Raw genomic sequence first — 23,345 nt, 5'->3', positions numbered from 1 at the left:
AGGATACCATGGTGACCAAAATGTTGACTGTATTAAATATTGCATAGGATACTGAGGAGTGCACTTTTTCAGTGCTTTAGGTCCTAAAGTCTTCCTTATTAAGAAAACTATTGACAGCATTCACCCTCACATAGACAATTGACCATTAGAATGTATACTTTTGTATATAAAACATAACAAAATAATAGTAACTTATCTATTTTGATGTTGATTGGCAGTTGCAAATCAGCCTGATCAATGATTATCTACAGCATCTAAAACTCATCTGTCCTATAAAAACCTTTTGACTTGTCAGACTACAACAAACTATTCATTCAACATCTCCTATTGCTCTGTATCCTAATACATTTAGCTATCTTTACATCCAAAAACCCTCTCTACTTTTCCTCCACAAGGCATACCTGTTAAAACATGTGTTCGGTTGATCCAAGCATGCAGTCAGTTATCAGATACAGGAGAAAGGGACTGAGTGTCTCTCTCCTCCAGGCTGTCCGTCTTACCTGAATGCTGATGGAGGGCCTCCTTTGTTTCTGACGAAGAGGGAGATCGAGATAGAGCCAAGGGGAAGACGGATGGGGAGAGAGTCTGACAGCAGCTTAAATATCACCTGTCCCCCCCCATCCCCTCTCCATCCTCCACCCCCTCCCTCACCTACCTACGTACGTTACCTGCTTCTGTTTCTCTCTCCATCCTCTCCGCTTCCTGCCTCCTCCCTCTTACCTTAGACGCCTGTAAAAATACACACTCGCACACAGACACACACATGCGCACGGAGACACACACACACACACACACCAGGAGACCACAGAACAGTTGTAGCGTGTTAGCATCACAGTATAATTTATTATTGGCCATTGTTACACAGCGGTTACATACAAAGGTATAGATAGATGAAGGGCAAGAATCACAGCATAACGAGAAAAGGTATAACATTTGGCTAGTGGTTTTTATTACACAACTTTGAGTGATTGGAAAGGCGGAAAGGCGGATGGATTGTAAACATACTATCATCATAGTGGTGAACCTCAGAAATAACACTCATTAAAAAACATTGGTTGGAAGTGTGGGAGCCTGTGTCTGGGAAGGGTAAGTTAGTTTGAGCTCAAATTTCCTCCTTATCCAAAGGATGATGTCATATGATGTCTAATGCATTGAAGGGTTTTAGTGTGTCTAGACTAAAGGAAAGAGTAGGTGACCTTGTTTGAGGGATCTTATGTGCAATGGCTGAGGTCAATGTTCAGAAGCTATACTACTGTAATATTGATCATGAGGCAACATGCTAATGTGACTAAAACTGTAGAGGGCACCTCGATATACCAATTCTTCACAAAAAGCATTTATAGCAACGTTACATTGTCCAAGTCTGCGTTGTATACAAAAAGGATAATATAGTCTGATCTGTGATCTAGACATAACGTCTGGCGAGGCTTTTTGTCATTGGTTAGTCGGGTTAAATCCTTCTACAGATGCAGTGAGGAAAAATGGAGTTCAAGGTAGGAGTATAGAAAATAGAGCAGTATTTACAATGGGAGTGGCGACAGGCAGACCGACCTTATGACTCACAAAAATGTATTTCTCAGGTCAGCTTAACACCCAATGCTCTGGAAAACAACGCGTTAAAATACTCAGGTTGATCAATGTTTTCCCAAAATGTGTCTTTGCGTTACAGGGTAACATGCAACATGAGCTTTTCCTCATGGTTGCATTATTAATGATCCAACAATTTACAAACCATTAAACTCTAATTAACAAATGACAGATGTACAACTGACACACAACTACTAGGTTTATGACCCCCCTAATTTACCATGCGAGGTAATGTGCCGCAAAACAGACCCAATTCTCACAACATTCACCTTAGCATGAAATAGTATCATGTTAATCACACGGGAAAAGACATAGGAGTGGCTTGAATTAATTAATAATATAATAAAATAGTTAGGAAAAGAAGGTAGTATCAAAAACATACTTTATCACTCTAAAGGTTCTTAATGTCTGAAGGATCTATATGCTGTTTTCTGTTTAAAAGGTTATGATCTCAGGCTACAAAGACATCCCTCTGAGACACTGCTGGGGCCTAGTGGATCAGCAGAGCCTCTGGATCTCAAAGTGGCGTTTGTTTGTGTCCAGGGTGTGTCACCCAACAAGGGCTTCAGTCCATGTTTTTAAGCCCTTTGACTAAGGGATCTATTTGCAGAGCGAACTGGCTGGTGAAGCAGGCTGCCACTGGGAAAGCCACCCTTAGTAGATCTGGGACCAAAATCATGAGAGAAACAAAACACCAATATCAACGTGCAGGAAAACAAAACGACCAAACACTTGCGTCAAAGAAAGAGGACAAGTTTCTAACCCTGAACCCTGATGTATATCCACTGTGTCTGTGTGCTGGGGTGTCTGTAACCTTTCATGGGTGTGATTAGTTAAGCTCCTGGTTCTGATCTTGGTGGATTGGGTAGCATCGGGGGAATGACTCTGTCTGCATCTCAAGCGTCCACAGGGGCCTCCCCAGGTCAGAACAGCGGCACGCTCCCAGTACTAATTTAGGCCCTCTCAGGGCCACAAGGGTCTCCTGGTGTGGATTCCATCCTGCATGGGGCCTTAATTATTTAGTTTGGGGCCATTATTAGGACACATCAACACCTGATCTATCAGCTCCTAATTCCATGACTAACTAAGAGCGAAGGAACTCCTGATGTTGCGCTCAACATAGCTGAAAACACTAATTACATAGGGAGACAAAGAAACAGACAGACATTTAGGCGACTATGTAAAAAGGCAACACATGTTGTTTATTGTCATGCCAAACAGAGATCCAGAGTTTGGTGAGAGGCTTGAAGGACTGAAAACAGCAGAGACAGAGCAGAAACACTGACACAATCTTAGCTTGTTTCCTTCATTCATGCATCAGGGGTTGGCATGTAGCTCGCGGGGCAACATCGTACGGAGGGCTTTGAGGGTCCCACTTGTACACGCGAGGGGGACATTACGTCACAGTGCAATGCTCCCAGCTAAACAGACAGCGATAGAGTAAGGGGTGCACGGATCTGTAGGTGGTGTAGCTAGCATACACTGACCCAGGAGGATGTGTGTCAGTGTGCTATAAGGACATGTTGTGGCCTACTCTACTCTGGCCTACGTAGCGTGTAAGAAACTCACAGGGAGAATGAACGTGTTGATAATTATCTGTATGTTATTATAGGACCTATCACAATGTCCTGTTATAGGAATATCATGAAGTAAACACAGGGAACTACATCAAATATATAGTGGTACACAATGCAGCATCACGTTTGTTAGTAATACATTAGTTAAGAAAATTTCAATTGGCTTTGTAAGGTGGGAAATTGTGTGTTTTTTAGGTTGGTGTCATGTGCTGTGTGTTTGGTGTGTAGTGTGTGTCAGTTTGTGTTTGAGTTTGCTAAGAACACAGTGTCCAAATTGGTCAGTGTGAGTTCCCTAGGATGTCTTCTCCACCTCCGCTGGTGCTGCTTCCTCCTCCTCGACCTCTTCATCCTTCTTTTCCTCCTTCTCTTCCTCTTGATTTTCTTCCTTCACCTCCTCTACCGTGGCCACAGCAGCCTGAGGCTGTTCCCCCTCTTTCTTCTCCTCCTGCTTCTCTTCATCTTTCTCCTTGGCCGGAGGCGCTGGACTGGCGGCAGCAGGAGCCTCGTTAGCAGTGGCGGGGGCTTCGTTGGCGGTGGCGGGGGCTTCGTTGGCGGTGGCGGGGGCTTCGTTGGCGGTGGCGGGGGCTTCCTTAGCGGTGGCGGGGGCTTCCTTAGCGGTGGAGGGGGCTTCGTTGGCACTGGCGGGGGCCTTGTTAGCATCAGAACACTGCTTGCTAAGGGAGGTCGCCAAGTAACCAATCAGCTTCATGTACTCTTCGAAGCTGACCTTCCCATCATGGTTTTCATCCAGACCTTTTCGCATCCCCGTCACTGCCTCAGAGCTGTCTGCATCCTACGGGGTTCAAGACATGAACAAGAGGATGTGACAACTATGCATAATGAATGTGAAATAATAGCACATAACACTACTACAGAGTTGGCTTTGTCTTGGGGGGAAACAAAGTTAAAGGAAGAGACTTTTGACTCAACACAGCCCAACCCCCACCCAGTGTCATCACAAGATATAATCTGTAATTCAAAAAGTTGTTAAAAACACTAAATTCTAAGAGGGAGACATGTTGTGTCCATACTGTGCGGATTCAAAATCTATTGATAATTACGCTAATGGTGTAAACTTGGGCGGAAGAGAAAGTTCACTGCGTGGACAAAGCAATCTCATCATTTGAGTGCCCATTATTCATGGCCAATGGAAAAGGGGCGTTCTAACCGTCAAGATGTTTCCAAGCTTGTTCTTGACCAGATTCTGGAAGTCCTTCCCTCCCAGGTTCTCCTTCCCCTTGGAAGACTTCACAAAGACTGTCACCATTGTCTGTATGGCTGCCTCCATGGCTCTTCTGTCTGAACATACAAAGGGAAAAAGGGTTTAGGACAGAGGGGGCATGATGTAAGGGGGTAAATAATATAGGGAGGCAAGAGATAGAGTTGAAAAAGAGAGACAATATGTCATAGCATGCGACTAGTAAGATACTTAGTAGTAGACACATGAACAAATGTGACAAATGAACTCAAACAGAACAGCTCCACCGTGGTGAAAAAAAAAGAATACATGGATCTCCCTGGAGACCACACTTGGCCTGTTTGTCGTTTCAGGTGTTGGGTCTAGAGCTGCAGTCAGCGATGGACGGGTGATGTGAGATAAGCGGAGAGCCTGAGGGGTAGTCTGATTGAGAGACGACGCACAATGGAAGTTCTGATCTTTGATAGGTCATCTGATCTACTAAAGCCAGCAGAGGGACACAAGGATTCAGATTACCCGAGGGATTACCTCCCACCTGTCTGCTCCATCTTCCCCTTCCTATACCTACTCTTCTGTCCGTCTTTAGCCTTCTCCGTGGTGTGTCTGTCTTGTCTTCAATCCTAGGCTCAATCTTAAACACCAGTATCATAAAGGCATTTGAGGATGGGACCATTCTGTGGGCTTTATAGAAACAGTTTTGCCTGTATGTTTGTGTGTGTTTTATTGTGAGTGAATGGTAGCATGCAATTGGTTTTATTTGCTTATGACTAATTGGGTGACATATGGTTCTCATTTAGCCACAATACATCTATGTGTAAATAACACTAAGAATGCGTACAAGACACAATGCATGCCACTGATCGACACATCCACGCTGGAATTCCATTCAGTGCTGTCTGTGGAAATTACTTAAACAGGAATTTACAGGCCAACTATGCGAGTTTTCCCCAAAGCAGAAAAGTGAGGTGTTGCTTTTGTAAGATGACGCCTTGTTTGCCTGTCAACTCTCAAAGTAAAAAAGCTATCCCAAGTCGCTTCCAAGGATTGGATTCTCATGATTATCCATTTCGATATCGTTCGTGGCCAAAGGGTCCTTTCAAGCCTGTGACTGCGCTGATCTGTTACACTCCAGCACCCTCTCAACTTCCTACACCCAGTGGCGGATCTAAGGGGTGGCAAGGGGTGGCAGCTGCCACCCCAATAAAAAGTACTTGCCACCCCAATCTTCCCATGGAAAAATATTATTTGTACATTACAGAACATTTCAATAAATAATATTAATATTAGTGTTTAATTTAAACTACAATGTTAAAGCCTAATAATTTACCGTAGGGAGTACTGTACCCCCCTATTTCGGGTTTTGATTCGCCTCCAGGAGGCCACCCACCAACTTCCTTCTGCCACCGCATTGCCACCCGAATGAAAATCTCTAGATCTGCCCCTGCCTACACGGCCCCTCCCTCCCCTTAAGCCTACTGCAATTAACACATCCTCAGGCAACGACAGGATAGAAAAACACGGCTATTAGCTTAATTATGCCGAGAGAGCAACAACAGCGTATTATAAGATACAATTCCATTGGCCATCTGACTCAGCTGTCGACCACAACCGGTAGGCTCCTCACTCAGCGGTTTGTTGCTGACCATTTATGCTATACATTGCATTAGCCTGTCCACAGTTCAATAATTAACCTTAACTCTTAAAATATGCTCATGTACATAATATATAACACAGTATACTAAGCCACTGATAGGTTTCTAGGAATGCAGCCGCTGACATTTTACGTCACCAACGGAAAATGTCACGCAAAGTGTCACACCTTCACTGACCCCATGTAAAGTAAGTGACCATGATAACACACAGGTGTTTTCAAATATTTGTTCCAATTCCTCTCTATAACACTTAAGATTTTGCACCGTTTTACATAAGCCTATTCATTATTTACGGGATGACTGATCTGAAGCGTATCTGACGGCGGACTTCATCTCCAACAACCGCCAGACAGCACGTGTTCCCGCAACGCTCCCTAATATGACTAATGAATGCAGGGCTTCCTTTACTTAACCAACGTCAGAAACAAATTCGCCCCTTCCCGCGTTCCGACACGCACAAACTACCCCCCCCCCCCTAAAAAAAAAGAAGAAAAAAAAGAGCGCAAATAATTAAATATACACCCATAGGTTTCCCGTTTCCCTTCAGAGCCCAAAGTAGATTGAGTGTTGCGTTTCCAAATGGGCGAATGCGATACGGTACGTGCTCAAGAGTAATGACAATACTACCGCTCGTGTGTCATGAAATATTAACAGAGGAACATTTTAGGTTGTGGCTATTAGCTGCATAAAACAGGCTTCCAGTGGTCTTGTATCGCATAAAAAAAAAGAAATCATGGTTGCGCACAAACAATTGCGGCTACATTTGCTACCCTTCTTCACCATTACAGCCAACGCAGTCATTCGAAATGACTTTGACAGTCGCCAGTAGAAAGTAGGCTACTAAAACGTATTCTCATCAACTATAAAGGAAGGTTGTCTGTCGTCATTTGTTGACAACGTAGCCTAGTTGTTTTACAGCGAATAGCAATATGTTTACTGCCCAGGCCTGATTGGAATTGTAAACATTTAAATGTTAAAGCTATATAGGCTAGCTCTCAAAAGTGGTGTTCGATTTATAAAACCGAGTGGCTGGGCCATCAGTGACAGGTAGCCTGACAGCTGACGTCTCATACCCAGGTAAGTTTGCAAAAGTAAACGGAGTGCTTAATAAACGAAGCATATAGCCTAATACTATTTGATGAATAGACAGATGAGCAGATCAATCTCTCCAGTTGCGTCGTCACTGTCCAGTCGACTCTGCAGCCAGTCTATTTCACGGGACGGATCTCGCAAGGGTGCATAGAAAACGTGGCATAAACGAAAAGCTTTATTCTATTTCATGAAGCAAAACTTATTCATTTGAGCATGAACAGACGTTTCAACTCACCAGATAATGTTTGCAGAACAAAAGAACAATACGAATGTGCTCTTATTTACGTATTAAGTTCTTCTCGACGTCGTTCTCCGTTGCTGCACTAAAACTTGCCTAACTTGTAGGCTACGGCTTCCGTGAATTAGTTTTTTCTTTAACTTTTTTCCCCTGACAAGTCAAAGGGCGTGTACCTGGGAGAGTGCGAAAAAGGGGGATGTAGAAGAGGAGAGGTAGACGAACCTTTCTAGGAAATAGCAAAAAGTATATCAGAACGTTGAAACTGATTTCCTCGCCTATATTGTTGGCATGAAGTGGAGTATGGTTCACGTCATTTGTGATTTGTACAGTCAATAATCTAGGCTGCAGATGTGGATTCACATTAGGCAGGCAGGAAAAGAGAGGAGGTGGGAGGGATAAATGACCAAAGCAGTTTTAACTCTTCATATCAAAAATAGATTCCCCTCACATTTAAAAAAAATAAAGTACCAGAGGTCTCCTTTAGCCTTTCACAGTTCTGTAACTGTATAGGACAGGTAAGTTCTAATAGGTCATAGTGGCAGTTGAAGAATATCCGTACCAACATACACAAACACACACACAGACACACATGCGTCAGGAGGTGTGCCACGCTGTGTCAGCGGGTGCCACTGTGTGTTATCTCTGACACAGTCATTTGTCAGTCACTCTGCCACACCTATTTGCCATACAAAGTCCAATGTGTGATGCCTGCCCAATCTGAATGACCAAATCCAGAGTTGCACTTGCAAGTAAAGAAGGTGAGCACACAACAAAAGGTTGAACCCAGACAAAGAAATCAAAGCAACACGGCTATAACACCAAGATAAACAGTCTTACATTTACAACATAAACAACTGCAGTGCATGTACAGACACCTGACTCATGAGTAGCCATCTGCGGATTAGCACACAGGTACTCAACACACATCACAGAGTCACCGAAGGATGATGTTGTTAGTAGCCCATACTGTTACAACTCCATGTAACACATGGATAGACTGCTTTGCTTTATGAGACCCTGTGGAACTGGATCAGTCTAGGAAGTGATGTTTGTGAGAGCAGTGTAGAGTTACACACCCAATTATGCCATTACATCAAGGTTGTAATACCACCACACCCCCCCCCCCCCCCCTTCAAATGAGAGGAGTGGCAAAAGGGGAGAAGGGGGTTGACGTAATATAATGGAGTAAACAAACCATTGAAAACCATATGGAAGAGTTCAAACAATGGATCCTTTAATAAGAGCCGTCCGTTCAGGAAATGGTTAACTGGAATCACGCATCATACAAAGATCAAAATCTAACCCCAGACAACATGGACAGGACAATTTCATTGTGTTGCGTTGCTCAATCTTGAACAGTCAAAAAAACTGACTCTAGAGATCTGAATTTGCTAAAGCAAAATAAAGGACAAGCATAGAAGGGGCAATTGGCCAATATCATTTTAAATGATACTTTATACAATCTTACTTAATGTGGGGATATCATGAAACCATGTTTTAAAGATATACTTCAAAAAATAATATGTATATTTTGTATGATCACTATGTTTTGTTCCTGCAATTTTGGGCCCCGAAGCTGGTTCTCATTAGCAGAAGCCTCCTTGTTTGCCGGCTAGTTTCCCAATCAGCTGCCAGAATTCAAGGAATGTCAGCTCGCCATCGTTGTTTTCATCCAATGAACTCATGAGTTGGTCAACGGTGGCTGGATCAGTGGCGTTCTGCAGGCAATCAGAAAGAGGACAGTGACACTTAAGAACAAACATAAGGAACCAAATGGACTGCAGCCTGCTCTGCCATCTATTGGACAAGAATGGAACTACATTATATTCCGAACGCCACTAAATTTACCCAATATGATACATTTTGGTTATTTTGGTTACTCTAGCGCATTGTGTTTGACAGGATAAAATGACAAAAGATTTAATTAAAGAACTGGGTATTTAATACATAAAGAATAAAACTGAGAAATTATTGCACTTCCTTAGTCCCTACATTTTAGCACCAAAAGTCATTGGACGTCAAAATGACGTATCTACAATAAAGTAATCAGGTTTTAATACTTGGTTGTATACAATAGTATTTAACATTACAACATTTTAAGTTAAACAGTATCATTTCAAAAAGGTCTCCTGGTATTATTTTTGCCTCAAATTAAAAAAGCCATTAGTCTACACTTTTACCTCAAAATATTCCTTAATGCTTCTTGACAAACCAAAAGTGCTTTGAGGACAAAAGCAAATAAGAAAACGTGTGTCACTGTCCAAGGACTTGTGGAGCTAACTGTTCAGAGCTCATGCAGTTGTTTACCTTGACAAAGTTAGGAAGCTGGGAGATCAACAGACTGGTGAACTCTTCTTTGCTCAGGGTATTAGAGGGCCCATCCTTCCCAGCAAAGGTCTTGAACTGAGAGACAATAACGTTGATGGCAGGTTCCATTGTGTTGTGAACAGAGAGCTTGAAGAGAAACAAACTAACAAATAAGTACTTTTCTACACACAATGTACTATATTGGTAACATAGAGGATGATAAAACTTTGCAAAAGAAGGATATAGAGTCTCACCTGATAGTCACTTTCCTGAGGTATGGTGTGGTGATGTATTAGGAAACTTCTAGACTCCTCATGTTTTTCTCTGCTCTTTTATTCTCTCTATTCCTCCCTGGTGATGCCGACATCAGCGGAAAACACCAAACAACTTTTCCCCCTCTACCAAGATATCCTTATCTGCCATTTTGTTCCATCACACACACACATACACACACACACTCTTGAGTGCCTCTTACCAATAACAGAAAACCATTCTTCACTTGATGACAAGGCAAAACTTATTTTGGTGCTCGGCTTGCAGTTAAAGGGATTAATGCCTAACCTTCTTCAGGTCATTCTTATCAGGGGTCTGAATCAAAACTGAATAAACACAAACTGGTCTACACACAACATGGCTCAACACAAACTGGTGGAAACACAGCCAAGTCAACCCACTCAAAAGACATTGAAAGGGAAATAAATACAGCATGTGTGCTGTAGGTTTCCCATGATCAGCTCGTACAGAGCTGTTGGGTGTCATACGAACAGGCCTGTTCAAAGCCACTGCCCAGGTGTACTGCAGAGATAGAATGTTAGGTATGCCAGCCTCTGCAGCTTCAAAGTCCCTGACAGAAACCATTCATCATTACAGATGGCTGGGACCATCAGCTCTTCTAGTCAAGACCAGTCCAGCCACACTTTTTTGGTTCCCGGACAGAACAGTAATATATAAGGCTGTATGTTATTCTACAGCTCACTGGCATGTGGGAGCATGACTGTGTTTCTGTGTCTAGGATTTCAACTCAGTTTCATCATTGCTCATTGTTTAGCGAGTTGTTTGAATCATACCTTGCATTGCAGATGTGACAGTGGATTACACACATTCTTGCACGTTCATTCTTTGAAGGAGTCACGTAACTTGCTATCAGAAAGCACTTGGATGGATCCAGATCATCTGGATTGTAGAAGATTAGTGTTGAAAGGCTACATACATTTGTTTCCCTATGTAAATACACAGGAAAAATATGGATTGAGCCAAAAGACAACATTCAAACAGTTTATTGTTTAAAATGTTTTATCAAACTCAACGCAAAATAACTGCTGATCATGGCAGAACTTGCATTCAATGACATTCAAACTTGGTATGTGTGCTATGTGATGCCCTTAAGGGCTTTCTCACGCTACAAGATCATAGAAAAAAGAAAAGCCTGAATCTATGAATGTCAATTAAAGCATAGCATCAAGTTATTGTACATCCTTCTATACATTGTTAGATACTTTGTCTCTCTTCCAAATCAGCAGGATAATGGCTCCAAAAAACAATTGGAGATTTTTTATTTATTTCAAACTGTCATTGTTATTTAATTATAAATAAAAGGCACAAAAGCAGTAGCTCACTGAAATAAAAGGTTTCTAAGAAACAGCATACCATTTTTTTTAACCTCAGCCACTTGGCTTGCTTTTCATATAATGATCAAAAATACTGCAACGGTGGACTAAAAGAAATACCTATTAAAATGTATTTAAGGAGGACCAGGGCTATCCTTCATTAAATACAAAATTCAAACAACTATCCTACATATCTGATCAAAACATCAGCATGGTAAACTCAAATCTCAAAAAGTGTTACAGTGATAAATGAATTAACAAAAAAACATCAAAGGGTCTATCTGAAATGTACAGGTTGAACGTCCTTTTTAAACATCTTCTAAAAACCAATAGATTGCACTTTTTACCCAATTCAATAGAAACAACATTGGGTTGTAAGACTCAAGATTTCCATTACAATGCAGAGAGCCATTTACGTTACATTACCGTACTCAGAAATGCACAGTGTGACAAATAATAATGTAGAAATAAAATCTTCACGTGCTGCTATTCTTTATTAATGTGTGCTGGGCTTGCACCATACATCAGAATAGGTTAATCCTGCATTATAACAGCATTCTATGTGTGAGTGAAAGAACCATGTCAAAGAGAAACCAAAGAACCTAGTTCTCTCCTGGCAGAAATCTTCTTTCATTTGCATGTTCCAGAATGATCCCTGTGCTGTTAATAAACACTGACAGTTACACACAGAGCCGACAGTTGAACCAGTCCTACTAGATCTGACGGTAACCTTGACAACACTACGGCAGCTTCGGATCTGAGTGTTGGGCACGGAGTTCACAAGGAAGTACATCTGACCATTATCATAAACGGCTACATTCTGAGTGTTAAATACTAAAGGTAAAGGGAGAATTTGTTTCACAATCACACACGCATTCGAACACACAGCTGATGTGACTGAGGACAGTGTCCTTGAACTGACAGAGGTAGGTAAACAACTAAAATCCAACACACATGAACAGCTTGTAATTACAGACTCAGGGGGGAGTGTTTATGAGGCAACGGATCACTCCTGGGACCAGAAGCATTTTCCAAGATAGACCACAGAATTGGCAACACCTTGCTGTAAACAACTATGTTATACCATTGTATCTTGGTGTTCATTTTCTTTCCAGTTATTTCTGTTGTTTTGGTTTCTAGGCTGGAACAGCAAACCTCCACAAAGCCTCAACAGGAAACTCCTCCATCGCCTCCTCCAGCACGTCATCCTCCCCCTGCCCTTCGTCTTCCAGGATGTCTGCCAAGTCTTCCAAAATGTCTGCCACGTCCTCTGCAAAGTCGCTGAATCGCACCCTGTCGTGTGTGAACACACCGCCCTTGAAAAACTGAGCGGTCAGCTTGCGGATCTCCTTCTTGCTCTCTGGCGTGACCCCCTCCAGCTTGCTCAGGTAGCCCTCGAGAAGGGCCTGGAACTGGGACTGGTCCACTGGATTCAGCCCCTCCTTAGCAGCACAGTCCTTGATGCCATTACATCCTGCCCTGATGTCCATGTTGCGGATGAGTTTCTCCTCCTGGTGCTTCCAGAAGGTGGTGTGGTCGAACTGGTGAGACTGATGGGGCTGGTGTTGGGGAGGCTGGTTCTGTTGGGGGTTCTGATGCTGATGGTGGTGGTGGTTGGAGTTCTTAGCAGACTGGACATGCCAGTGTCCCTCCCTCTTCCTCTTCTCCCTATCCAGCCTGCGCTCATCCTTCTTACTGTCCCACTCATCTTGGTACTTCCGCCAGGCTTCCTTGTGGGAGCTCTGCTTGTGTGACTTCGACCCGCCTTCGTGCTTGTCTTTGCTGTGCTTCCACTCCTTCTCTCCCCTCCACTCCTTCTTCTCCTCTTTTTTCCAGTGGTCCTTCCCGTTATCTTTGCCTTTCTTTGCGTCCCACTTGGACCCACCCTCCCATGGCCTCCTCTTGCCGAGCTTCTCCACCTGCTCAGTCAGCCTCTTCTGGATCTCTGATAGGCTCTCCCTCACGCCTTTCCTGGGCCCTCCATCTTTCTTCATCCCCTCGAGTCTTTTCCTGCTTTCCTCTAAGAGGACCCTCTGTCTCTGTAGCTCTTCCTTTATGCGGCCCCCCTTCCCGAGGTCCTTCTCCCCGTCAGGTCCGGCTGTGCTCTGGCTGCTCTTCCCTGGCTGGCCAGCAGGAGGTGGGGAGGAGCTAGGTGGTGGAGTGGGGGTGTCATGGTTGGCTGAGGGGAGACATGGGAGAACATACAGTACAGCTAAGCAACAGCTATCACATTAGAGGATTACATCACAACCACTACGAAAAACAGCCTGAGCCTTAAGGCTACAATTACACGAATGGTGAGTTTCATCATTCAAAATTCTATTCTACTATACTTTCACCTAGAATAAAGAATGGCCCTGCGGAATTATGAATGATCTGTTTGACGGAGAAGACTACAAAGCCTACCTGTGAGCTGGGAAAGCTCTCTTACTCTGGATCTTAGGGTCTCCAGCTCCACCTTCAGGTCAGGCAGGGACGACAGCTCCTCTCTCATGTTGCCATTTTCTTTTTCCAAAGCTCCTTTCCCTTCTTCCTCTGCCTTTGCTGATGCTAACTTTAGTGCTGAGTCGAGTTCTTCTTTCTGGGTCTGGGACAGAAGGGACCAATTAAGTTGATTTATTCTACAGCCAGCAGAGACAGTACATAATGTTACTGCCTACCTAACAAACTGACGAGTCTGAAGATTTCATACAATTCCAAACAGTTTGAATGTTGTTTAAGGGCTGACCTGTAGCTGGGCGTCTAATTGGGTGATTTGATGGTTTTCTTGTGCCAGTTTGTCCAAAACCTCCTTCATTTCCTGAGGGTTTACCCAGTCCTATCCAGCATACATCACACCAGACAATCAACAATGTATCCCTCTAGTTATTACACTGGGCCAATAAGTGTATGCTTTACCAACCTGGTCCCCATCGCTCATCTCAGAGTCAACGTCATCTGTAGGCAAAAAGAACAATGTCCTATTCTAAAACCTGTGTTTCTACAACACTAGATGACACAATGCACAAATAGCCTGCTTACATCACTGCTATATTACAACAGACGAATGTATGTTGTCTGTATAAATAATGTATTGCCAATAAAGCACATACAGCAGTAGTTGACAGGTTGGGCAGATTCTTTAACAACCAGTAGACAGGAAACAACCAGGTGCACACCCTTTCAATTGAATAATTATTATAATCTTTGAATTGGTGGTGGTGTTGGAAGGGGGGGGGGTGCATTATGCATTATGCAAAGGTTTCATAAAGCAGTGTTTCTCAAACCATGCTCATTAAGAAATTCCTGTTGGTCTGAAGCATATAATTTCCATTTTAATATACAACTAATAAAAAATCAGTTGCTGTACGAGCAGGGGAGGATGACAGAATCCAGTAGTTGGCCAAGGCCAAGCTCAAAACAAAAGTGCCAAGACACATATTAAAATGATGTATTTTTGCTGAACTTGCTAATCCCTGGCAGCAGAAATCTTGATGAGTGCTGGGAACATCCTAAGCACCACCCACTCTTCTGACCAGCACTAGGCTGCAATACGCCAGTTATATGCCATCATAGACACTGTACAGTATGTCTGTAAGTGTTAAGCATATGGGCAAGCTGCCATAGTGTAAGCAGTCAGTAGTGCATGATAGTTGAGACAAGATTAGCGCTTGGGGGCGAGTGCATGAGAATTAGCTGGCCAGTGCAAAAGCTACAACTGCCATCTTATCTCAGTCTTTGGACCCACCATTATCCAGATTGGTGATGACACCTGCGGGCACAACATAGCTCAGTCAAGCACATCAACAGGTGTCTACATTTACTCGGCACCTTCACTGGAGGTCAAATAGAGATGGCTTCAAATGTATACAACATTGTAATACGCAGTTTTTCAACTGAGGTTTTGAAGCTGTCAAAAAAGTATGATATTGATGCTGACGTTTCCAGTCAAGCGCATTAATCATAGTTTGTCATATTTCTACAATATAATAAAGAAATATGTATTTATCAATACATATTTTTGGAGTGGTGCCTTTGATTATGATAATTAATTGAAAGTGTTGCACACAAGTATTTTAATGTTTTCCCTCACAGTCATATACTCTTAAAATAATGACACTTAAACAACAAAAAAAGGATACAAAGCATAATAGTCAGAATAGAAAGTATGGTAAACGCTGATAGTGGGTGCTGAGTGATAGGCTAACCTGACAGGAAGAGGGATCCTAGGCATAGCAGGACTACTGCTGCCACGATCAGCTTGTTCAGGGAGAACCCACGCTTCTCCTCCTCCTTCTCCGGCAGTTTGAACTCCACATCCTCTTCCTCGTCTTCTTCCTCGGATGTTCGCCTCGGCGCCTCGAAGGACGGCATGGTCCTCCTCCTCAGGCCATCCCCCTCAGCGCTAGTGTCACCTCGTCCTATGTCAAAGCTCCTCGGTGGCTCTGGAGGAGAAACAGGCAATATGAGCAATATGATGCACCTGAAGTATATGTGTATTACAAATACAATATAGAGTATAAGTGACTAGCAACATGGCTGACACCCAAGCTTGATTAATCACACCACATAACTTTAAATCTACTGAAACACAAAACAATTATGAATAGGCTATGCTGTACCAAGACGATACACTTATTTTAATGCACCACTTCTTGCATAGCAGCTTTGAGCAAAAAGGTAGGAGACACTTTCAACAACTGCTCCTCTACAGGAGGATCTCACTTAAAACCTCACACTAGATCTCAAACACAGACCTTCCTGAGCAACATGTTGTGCAAGGTGTTGACTGTTACCAAGGAAGAACGACTAAATTAGCTACCTTATGTATGAAAGCTTTTGATGTAATTTCTCTCTAAAAAGGAAGTATTTCCATCTCTCTTAACCTCTTATTCACAGTACATACTACACCGTACTAACCCATACCTTCAACCTGTCCAACTTCCTCTATTTCCTCAGGAAGTGTTGTCTCCTCCACTGCTGGTGCTTCGGCTGCCTCAGCTGCCTTGGTTGAACCAATGGTCATTGGGAGAGGACTGTCGGGGGCGGGGCTTACACACTCCACGCTTTCGAGGGTGGGGCTTACAAACTCTTTGCTCTCGGGGATGGGGCTAGCAGATTCCTCGCTCTCGAGGGCGGGGATTCTATCTGTGTGAACATCCAATGGGGTGACAATCTCCACAGGGAGGCTTTCTTCGGGCAGGGATGGGGCACGGATTTCAAAAGCTTGACTCTCAGTGGCAGGGGCTACGTCTGCAGTGGTGTCTAGATCGGGGTCCTTGGGTACGGCACCCTCTGGAGGTGGAGACTCATGGGCCCAGATCACCTCGGCCTTGACCTCAACCTCGGCCTCAACCTCAACCTCTGCCTCAACCTCGGGCTTGGCCTCAACCTCGGGCTTAGCCTCCGCCTCGGCCTCCGCCTCGCCCTCGGTCTCAGGCTCCTCCTCAACCTCGGGCTCCCCCTCAACCTCAGGCTCCGCCTCGGTCTCAGGCTCCTCCTCAACCTCGGGCTCCCCCTCAACCTCAGGCTCCGCCTCGGCCTCGCCCTCAGGCTCCGCGTAGGCAATGTCGAAGGGTTCAAGCAGGTCAATATGGGTTACAAAGGGGGTGGCCGAAAGCTGGTCATTGTTGTCAGAGGGGGAGCTGGTGACGATGTCGTGGATGACCGGGGGTTGGCTCTCTGGGTCAGATTCTAGGGGGATATAACTGCTGGGGGAGGGGCTAAGCACCAGGTCAGATTCTAGGGGGATATAACTGCTGGGGGAGGGGCTAAGCACCAGGTCAGATTCTAGGGGGATATAACGGCTGGGGGAGGGGCTGAGCAAGGTGGGGTTAGAGGAGCCCTCGCCAACATCTGGAGTTGTTTCCTGGCAAACCTGGAGGTAAAAAGGCAGTCAAGGCATTTATAAAGTTAGTAGTCATTACTAATAAAGACTCAACGAAAACTAAAGATTGTACTTTTGAATCATGTTTGAGGTTGAATATTATACATTTGGACACATTTCTAAGATGAACATCAAGAATGAATCCATGGGAAAACAATGTGTTCTAAAGGGGACTCACGATAGGATACAGACTGACCTGTTGGCCTTCCTCCGACAGAACCGTCTCTACTGAACCCTCACCCGGCCTGACCTCCAGTGTGTGCCCTGGAGCAACAACAACCATCTTCAACTCAACACACAGAATTAGAATCAACCGTGACTTTATGACGCTATATTCAAAAGGATCATGTTAATCCCGTTGACAAATGTTTAGAGAAAGAGATACCTGTCACTTCCTCGTAGAGACTAGGGACATCCCCCAAACTCTCTGGTCCATCGTCCACAAGGCCAACACACTCCACTGCAGCATCCTGAAAGAGAAATATGAGTTGTAGACTGAAATGTAACATACAGCAGAGGGATGCACAGGTCTCCAGAATGCCCTTGTCAAATATTTTGAAACATACTGAAATACCTATCATCACATTTCACAATACTACATGTTGAAATCATTTATATGGTTAGAGACCTGGTGTGTTGACCTGAACTACACTGTGTTTTCAGTTTTGTGATTTCAGTTTGTATGGGGCTCAGAATGACTTACCTCCGGGTTGATGATGGTCCAGCTGTTGGAGGAGCCGCTACTGCCTGTGCTGCTGCTGTCCGACATTGCCCCCTGGTGGCCAGGCACAGCAACAGAGATATTTAATCTCTTGTCCTGCTGACAACAACAAAATTATCATTGGAAGTGCTGTAGGCCTGTAATATGCTGAAAAGGGACTTTGAGCTTTGTAGTACAGCATATACAGTACATGCCTAAAACTCAATCAGTCAACCAGAGAACACAGATGAACACTGGAATTGTGGATGATCATAATACAGGATTTTTGCAGAATAAATCAAATAAATGACTCAGATAAAGAGAGTAATCCCCCAGATATGTAATAAGATAGATAGACAATCAATAGAAATATGGACAGTGTAGTCTATTGATTCTAAAGAGCAAAGCCTGTTAGCCTATAACATAACAGTGGTCATAATGCATAGCGAAAATATTGTCATAATGTTTGGGCACACGCTTCTCTTTCTGTCTTTAATGTCCATAGCTAATATTTATTTCCGAACATGCATACTGTAACCAATATGACCAAAAATAGTCAGACCAAGGAGAGTAGCCAGGCTAGAATAGCAAGCACGATTTTCTGTGAGAGCTCACTTATTTTTATCTTCAAAGGACTCTGGTAGCTTACTTAGTAAATCGTTTCTTGAATGCTGAATCGATTCAAATAATTCCCACACACCTAGTAAGCATGATGTTGTGCTGTCTGAATCCCACGTTCTCTTTCCGCATTCACAGGCCAGCCCCCAATCAAACGTTTAAGGCCGCGTGCCATTCTAATTAAAGCGCAAATACTTACCTTTTTGGTTTATTCAATGCTACAGTTTTACTCTTCGTTTTGGATAGTCCTTGGCGGCGTTGTCGAGATGCGCAATGTTCCTCGTGAATTTACGAAGTTTGGGAATTCCAACTGCGTCACTACAGCGAAGCTCCGTGTTTTCCAATAGGATTCCAACAAAATTGTATACGTTTACGCCCTAAAGCGATAGAAAGCCAATCACAGTGAAGACAACTGCCACGAAAGCGATTGACACGCAGCTTGATTGATGTTCGCAGGTGAAAGTGACAGGTGATGGATTTAGAGCAGTCCCTTCTTTTCCTTGACTTGTAGGAACCTTACACTCAAGATACATGCATGCATGTACATATATATAACGAAGGGAGAGGAATTCTCAACCAGCCGTCCATTGACACGTATGCACTGCTATATTTGTCTGGACATTAGTAAGGGACTTACCAACGGACTGTCCCTTCACTCCAGCTCCTGACTGTTGGAAGAGATTGCCCTTTTGTTTCATCACTCTTGCACTCTGTTTCGTCAGATTCGATTCTAACTTATTTGTTTGGGTTGGATTTAACGTGAAACATCAAGTGGCTGAATATTCCTTCACCCAAATAAGTAGCTACATTATCATGTAGCTATATTCTTCATAGACCATTCACAGTGTTCATATGTCTTGTAACTGAGAACTTCCTGTAATGTCCCCAGAATCCGCCGTTTACTAATTAAATCTAAAAAGCACATGATTCTGTTCATTTGGAAATTATTTTATCAACATAAAATGTATGGTCACTAGTTACATGATATCAGATGAATGTGTGTCATCCACAAAAAACGTGTCTAATCTGTGAAGTGTAACGAATACAGTAACCAATTGTAATCTTTGCCTGTGACGAATGAGAAGCCTGATCGGAGCCACATGACAATCATTGTCCAATAGGAAGCAGTGAAGAGTGTTTGAATGATCAAGGCGGGATCAGGGGCACATTAGAGAGGGAAACCTAGCAGTGAACGGTGGAAGGGGATAAGACATCCAGCACAAAGCAGTCCAACCACTGGAATAACATTCAGAAAAGTGTTTATTTCTGGATTTACAACAGAGATTCAGTAGACACGAACAACTAGTTAAAGGTGAGCTAAGATTGTTCTGCATGCTGTCTTCCTATCTAGCTAGCTAACAATATCTATTTGATTTTGTGTCCGGACACCAGGCCAGCTAGTTAGAGCTAGTTAGCTAGCTCCCCATCTCTCAAATCAAGTTAGTTGGCTAACGCCCAGTTGACGTGTAACATCCCATAACAACAACATCGATTGTTAATGACTTCCATTTAAATGGTTACACCTAGCTAGCTAACCAGTTGTCATACACACGGCAAAAACTTTCGGCTACCATTGTAGGTCGTAGCTAAAACATAATGAAATTTGCTAGCCAACTGGCTAAAGAACTGTCTGTGTGGACTGCTTCCTTATACTCTCGTTTTCATGTTTTTAGGAGATACCTACCATGTCTCAAAAGCAGATTTATTACTCTGACAAGTATGACGACGAGAAGTTTGAGTACAGGTGAGAGTCCAGCTTTTCACTGTACATTATCATCAATATTAACGTGGCTCAGAAAGCTTCTCATTTATTATAGCCTTGCCTGCTCCATGATGCACAGCTTCATGGTCAAGCATGCAAGTGCTTTAGTGCCATTCTGCCTCTAATGTATGTCTTCATTGTAGGCATGTGATGCTGCCCAAGGACATTGCCAAGCGCGTGCCCAAGACCCATCTGATGTCAGAGACTGAGTGGAGGAATTTGGGTGTCCAGCAAAGTCAGGGCTGGATTCACTATATGATCCACCAACCAGGTACAGTTAAACCAAAAGATTGATTCTGTTGACTGACTGGCTGGCTTGCTTATAGGCAGATGTAGAGTAATGAAGTACTTTATTGTGCCTTAGAAGGAAAATGTATTGGTACAGTCACATTGAAAGGCACAATGCAAAATATATATCATACAAGGACTTATAAATACGAATATTACGTTAAGTGTAGTGCAAATATGACGTGTTAACCAGTCGTCCTTGCCATGCCTGGTAAGTGCAAAATATAAATGCAATACAGTGGTATCTGAAATGCTGCCTAGCTGACGGATTGCGAAACACATTTAGACTGACTGAGCCACTTCTAAGAGTTATTTTCACCTTTTGTGGCATCAACAGTTGACAAGATAGAGGCAGGATTTATTTGGGAGGACATTTTTTTTTGTTTTAATATCACCATATCACTCAACAGAACTAAAGGCAGTGGGCTAGGAAGCAACTAGGCTATGGCAGTATTATTATATTATTTACTGTTTTGCTACATACCTAGGTCTTGAGGAAGACTTGCAAATGCATTGGACTTCATGGGTATATCTCAGATGGAAATACAAGCCCCATGGGTAGGTAACAGGTGCTAGGGCTTGATTGAGAATTTAGCCAGCAGGTAGACATCAGGAGAATGGATACTATATGTATCTAATTACACTTTTATTAGTGCAGCTTACTGGTCACCATATGGTCTGTGTGCACTGATTTTCTTGGAGCCAGACATGGTCTTCCCATATTTGTGAAAGGCTATAACGGTTGTTTAGAGTCATTACCTTAGCTCATGTCATGCTGTCATTTACCTCAGCTAACCTCCTGGGGCCACTGTACACATTACCCTGCTGTTCCCATTGTTATCTTAGGTTTACTCATTTTATACTGTTTTTCGAGGGATGGTAGAGCTTAATGGTTAGCTCAGTTGACAGCAGTAGACTGTCAATTGAAAACTGTACAGTTTCAAACCTGTACTGTGCATCACTTTGGATTAAAGCGACTGTTAAATGAATACATTGTCATTATCATTTCCCTTCCAGAGCCCCACATCCTGCTCTTCCGTCGACCACTACCCACAGCCTCCCACTAACTGTCAGCAGAGAGATCCACTAACCCACAGACCAGAAGAGAGTGCAGGGGAGTATGAACCAACATAACACAGCCGGATGAACAAAAGACTTTATCTTCATGCGTCTGTACAGCATCATATGCCCAGTCTAGGGCTCTCCATAGCTCTGTCCTCACTGCAAAAACATTCGCCTTCAGTTCCAAAAGGCTTCTTTGGAGTATTTTCCTGTTGCTGAATGGTTTTAACTTTCCAGCTGTTTTTTCTTTCTTTTTTTCTTTTTTTTAATCAATGTGATAATGTTACCAGTGTATTGGAAGAAAATGGAAATGTCAAATTTGTGTCAACATTTTTGAATGATTCAAAATCCCACTGAAGCTATTGTAAGATATCTAAAATGCCATGCTTAGTATTTGAAACCAGTTGTTAAAATTGAGAAATTGTACACACGTGTGACAATTTGATTATTTGTTTGTTTTTACGACTGGTTGTATGAATTTTTACATAGGCTACTTTCATGATGATTGATTCCAATTAGTTAAGTACTGGAGTTAGAATTAAGCAGTATCTAACCTTTTGCAAACACATTATCTACATACAGTGTACAATAAAGACAGCATTGCTGCAAAAAGATTTTATTGAATACATTCCACTGCAAATATGAAGTATAGGCTTACTGTCAAAATAGGGCCCATTATCTTTGTTTACTGTCTTTCATGATTGTAATAATCAGCTGCTCAGTATTTATACGTCTTTTTATTTTTATTTTTTAATTACCCAGTTTGAAATTAAACTTGTAACTTTTGGACAGTCTTTTTAACTCATAATATACAGTCATGCCTGTTGTGCCAGGGTAATGTACGTGTACACTTGTGTACATGCTAAATAATAATTTAGGATTGTGTTCTGCATTTTCCTTCTTTGAGCTGAGGAGGGCAGTATAAAGCAGGAGAATACGATGCAGGTCAAATGTCGCTCTCACGATAAGGACGAGATCATGATTTATCCATTGGCAAATGTAAGTTAGGCTGGAGGTGTTTGTCTAGCTAGATCTCAGCTCTTTGGCTTTTTCACATCCAGCTCAACAGTGATAATGTTGATGCTGTGTTAGCTGACTCTTGCAGCTATTCAAGATTTTACATGGAAGGTGCATATGTTTTAGACTGAAATCAGACCGTTACGTTATTACGTGAACAAAAGGTCTCTCACAACCAACCGTGTAGCAGTTACTACAGTATAGCCAGTTTACATTCTGGTATTGACAGTTAACTTGGTTGTGGCAGTGAGGGAAGCCCTTAGTTGTATTTTAGTAAAGATACAGCACTTTTAGGTGATATGTGGTAATGGAAGGAAAAAATGTTTTAGGTATCAGAAGTACATTTCCCACAATTGCCTTGGAAAATGTTTTGGAAGTAGCAATCACCCGGGCCCAATGGTCAGCTATTTTGGGCCCCTGGTGAGATTGAGAGATGTGATTGTGAGAATGAGCAGTTGGCCTCTCTGTGTAGAAAAATGGTTTTCTTCCACACAGAGGTATCTATGAATCATACTGGATCGGTTAGCCTACAAAAGTGATACCAAAACTGGTAACTATATACCGTTGCAGGCAAACAGAATTACTTATCACAACAATGTGTCCACCGGACTTTGTGAGAAGGAACTGATATAGAAGATTAAAAACCTGCTATATGAAAACTGCACAGGTTTATGATACTCTAATACTTTTATTTATTCCACTGCACATTTAATAATAAATACTCTTTCACATGATAGGTGGATCCAATCAAAATGTAAGGGAAAGGTTTAAGAG

The 23,345-nt window shown here is 42.8% G+C and overlaps 4 protein-coding genes across 10 annotated transcripts; 1 reads left to right on the top strand and 3 right to left on the bottom strand.

Annotated features, from left to right (window-relative positions):
- Positions 1-2,761: 2,761 nt before the first annotated feature.
- On the bottom strand, positions 2,762-7,483 carry s100u (S100 calcium binding protein U). Of its 2 annotated transcripts, none has more exons than XM_067256412.1 (4): positions 7,342-7,483; positions 4,333-4,463; positions 3,751-3,957; positions 2,762-3,666 (listed from the first exon to the last, which is right to left on the bottom strand). In XM_067256412.1, the coding sequence occupies exons 2-4, from the start codon at positions 4,450-4,452 to the stop codon at positions 3,457-3,459; spliced, it is 537 nt and encodes a 178-aa protein (XP_067112513.1). In that variant the 5' UTR covers positions 4,453-4,463; positions 7,342-7,483; the 3' UTR covers positions 2,762-3,456. The 2 variants fall into 2 exon arrangements, with proteins under 2 accessions (XP_067112513.1, XP_067112514.1); XM_067256413.1 differs by having other exon boundaries at positions 3,772-3,957.
- Positions 7,484-8,553: 1,070 nt separating this feature from the next.
- s100a11 (S100 calcium binding protein A11) lies at positions 8,554-10,024 on the bottom strand. 2 transcript variants are annotated; one of them, XM_067256168.1, is made up of 3 exons: positions 9,906-10,024; positions 9,652-9,798; positions 8,554-9,062 (listed from the first exon to the last, which is right to left on the bottom strand). In XM_067256168.1, the coding sequence occupies exons 2-3, from the start codon at positions 9,778-9,780 to the stop codon at positions 8,931-8,933; spliced, it is 261 nt and encodes an 86-aa protein (XP_067112269.1). In that variant the 5' UTR covers positions 9,781-9,798; positions 9,906-10,024; the 3' UTR covers positions 8,554-8,930. The 2 variants fall into 2 exon arrangements, with proteins under 2 accessions (XP_067112269.1, XP_067112270.1); XM_067256169.1 differs by having other exon boundaries at positions 9,652-9,814; positions 9,906-9,948.
- A 1,290-nt stretch (positions 10,025-11,314) lies between these two features.
- On the bottom strand, positions 11,315-18,858 carry pbxip1a (pre-B-cell leukemia homeobox interacting protein 1a). Of its 5 annotated transcripts, XM_067256107.1 has the most exons (12): positions 18,642-18,858; positions 17,828-17,941; positions 17,510-17,594; positions 17,303-17,388; positions 16,762-17,115; positions 16,164-16,707; positions 15,446-15,682; positions 14,986-15,009; positions 14,161-14,195; positions 13,987-14,076; positions 13,665-13,845; positions 11,315-13,437 (listed from the first exon to the last, which is right to left on the bottom strand). In XM_067256107.1, exons 2-12 carry the CDS (start codon positions 17,891-17,893, stop codon positions 12,395-12,397), a joined length of 2,745 nt encoding a protein of 914 aa, XP_067112208.1. In that variant the 5' UTR covers positions 17,894-17,941; positions 18,642-18,858; the 3' UTR covers positions 11,315-12,394. The 5 variants fall into 5 exon arrangements, with proteins under 5 accessions (XP_067112208.1, XP_067112204.1, XP_067112206.1 ...); XM_067256103.1 differs by having other exon boundaries at positions 16,164-17,115; XM_067256105.1 differs by having other exon boundaries at positions 16,164-17,115; positions 17,321-17,388; positions 18,642-18,857.
- Positions 18,859-19,619: 761 nt separating this feature from the next.
- Positions 19,620-22,340, top strand: cks1b (CDC28 protein kinase regulatory subunit 1B). Its single transcript, XM_067255999.1, has 4 exons — positions 19,620-19,754; positions 20,116-20,186; positions 20,348-20,475; positions 21,510-22,340. Exons 2-4 carry the CDS (start codon positions 20,128-20,130, stop codon positions 21,557-21,559), a joined length of 237 nt encoding a protein of 78 aa, XP_067112100.1. The 5' UTR covers positions 19,620-19,754; positions 20,116-20,127; the 3' UTR covers positions 21,560-22,340.
- Positions 22,341-23,345: the final 1,005 nt, after the last annotated feature.

The sequence above is a fragment of the Osmerus mordax genome, chromosome 18 (genome assembly GCF_038355195.1).
Source record: "Osmerus mordax isolate fOsmMor3 chromosome 18, fOsmMor3.pri, whole genome shotgun sequence".
In the NCBI taxonomy this organism is placed as follows: domain Eukaryota; kingdom Metazoa; phylum Chordata; class Actinopteri; order Osmeriformes; family Osmeridae; genus Osmerus; species Osmerus mordax.
Note: the sequence above shows the minus strand (reverse complement) of the source record. Positions and strands in the feature narration are given on the sequence as shown.

Excerpts from the sequence above, each read along its gene's own strand:
- cks1b (XM_067255999.1), top strand. The coding sequence starts at position 20,128 with ATGTCTCAAAAGCAGATTTATTACTCTGACAAGTATGACGACGAGAAG. Across the intron at positions 20,187-20,347 it reads GACGAGAAGTTTGAGTACAG|GCATGTGATGCTGCCCAAGG; the intron begins GTGAGAGTCCAG and ends TCTTCATTGTAG. Across the intron at positions 20,476-21,509 it reads CTATATGATCCACCAACCAG|AGCCCCACATCCTGCTCTTC; the intron begins GTACAGTTAAAC and ends TTTCCCTTCCAG.
- pbxip1a (XM_067256103.1), bottom strand. The coding sequence starts at position 17,893 with ATGTCGGACAGCAGCAGCACAGGCAGTAGCGGCTCCTCCAACAGCTGG. Across the intron at positions 17,116-17,302 it reads AGGTCAGTCTGTATCCTATC|GTTTGCCAGGAAACAACTCC; the intron begins GTGAGTCCCCTT and ends TTTTACCTCCAG. Across the intron at positions 13,846-13,986 it reads AATTAGACGCCCAGCTACAG|ACCCAGAAAGAAGAACTCGA; the intron begins GTCAGCCCTTAA and ends CTTCTGTCCCAG.
- s100a11 (XM_067256168.1), bottom strand. The coding sequence starts at position 9,780 with ATGGAACCTGCCATCAACGTTATTGTCTCTCAGTTCAAGACCTTTGCT. Across the intron at positions 9,063-9,651 it reads AGCTTCCTAACTTTGTCAAG|AACGCCACTGATCCAGCCAC; the intron begins GTAAACAACTGC and ends GATTGCCTGCAG.
- s100u (XM_067256412.1), bottom strand. The coding sequence starts at position 4,452 with ATGGAGGCAGCCATACAGACAATGGTGACAGTCTTTGTGAAGTCTTCC. Across the intron at positions 3,958-4,332 it reads AGCTTGGAAACATCTTGACG|GATGCAGACAGCTCTGAGGC; the intron begins GTTAGAACGCCC and ends TGAACCCCGTAG. Across the intron at positions 3,667-3,750 it reads CCCCCGCCACCGCTAAGGAA|GCTCCTGCTGCCGCCAGTCC; the intron begins GCCCCCGCCACC and ends ACTGCTAACGAG.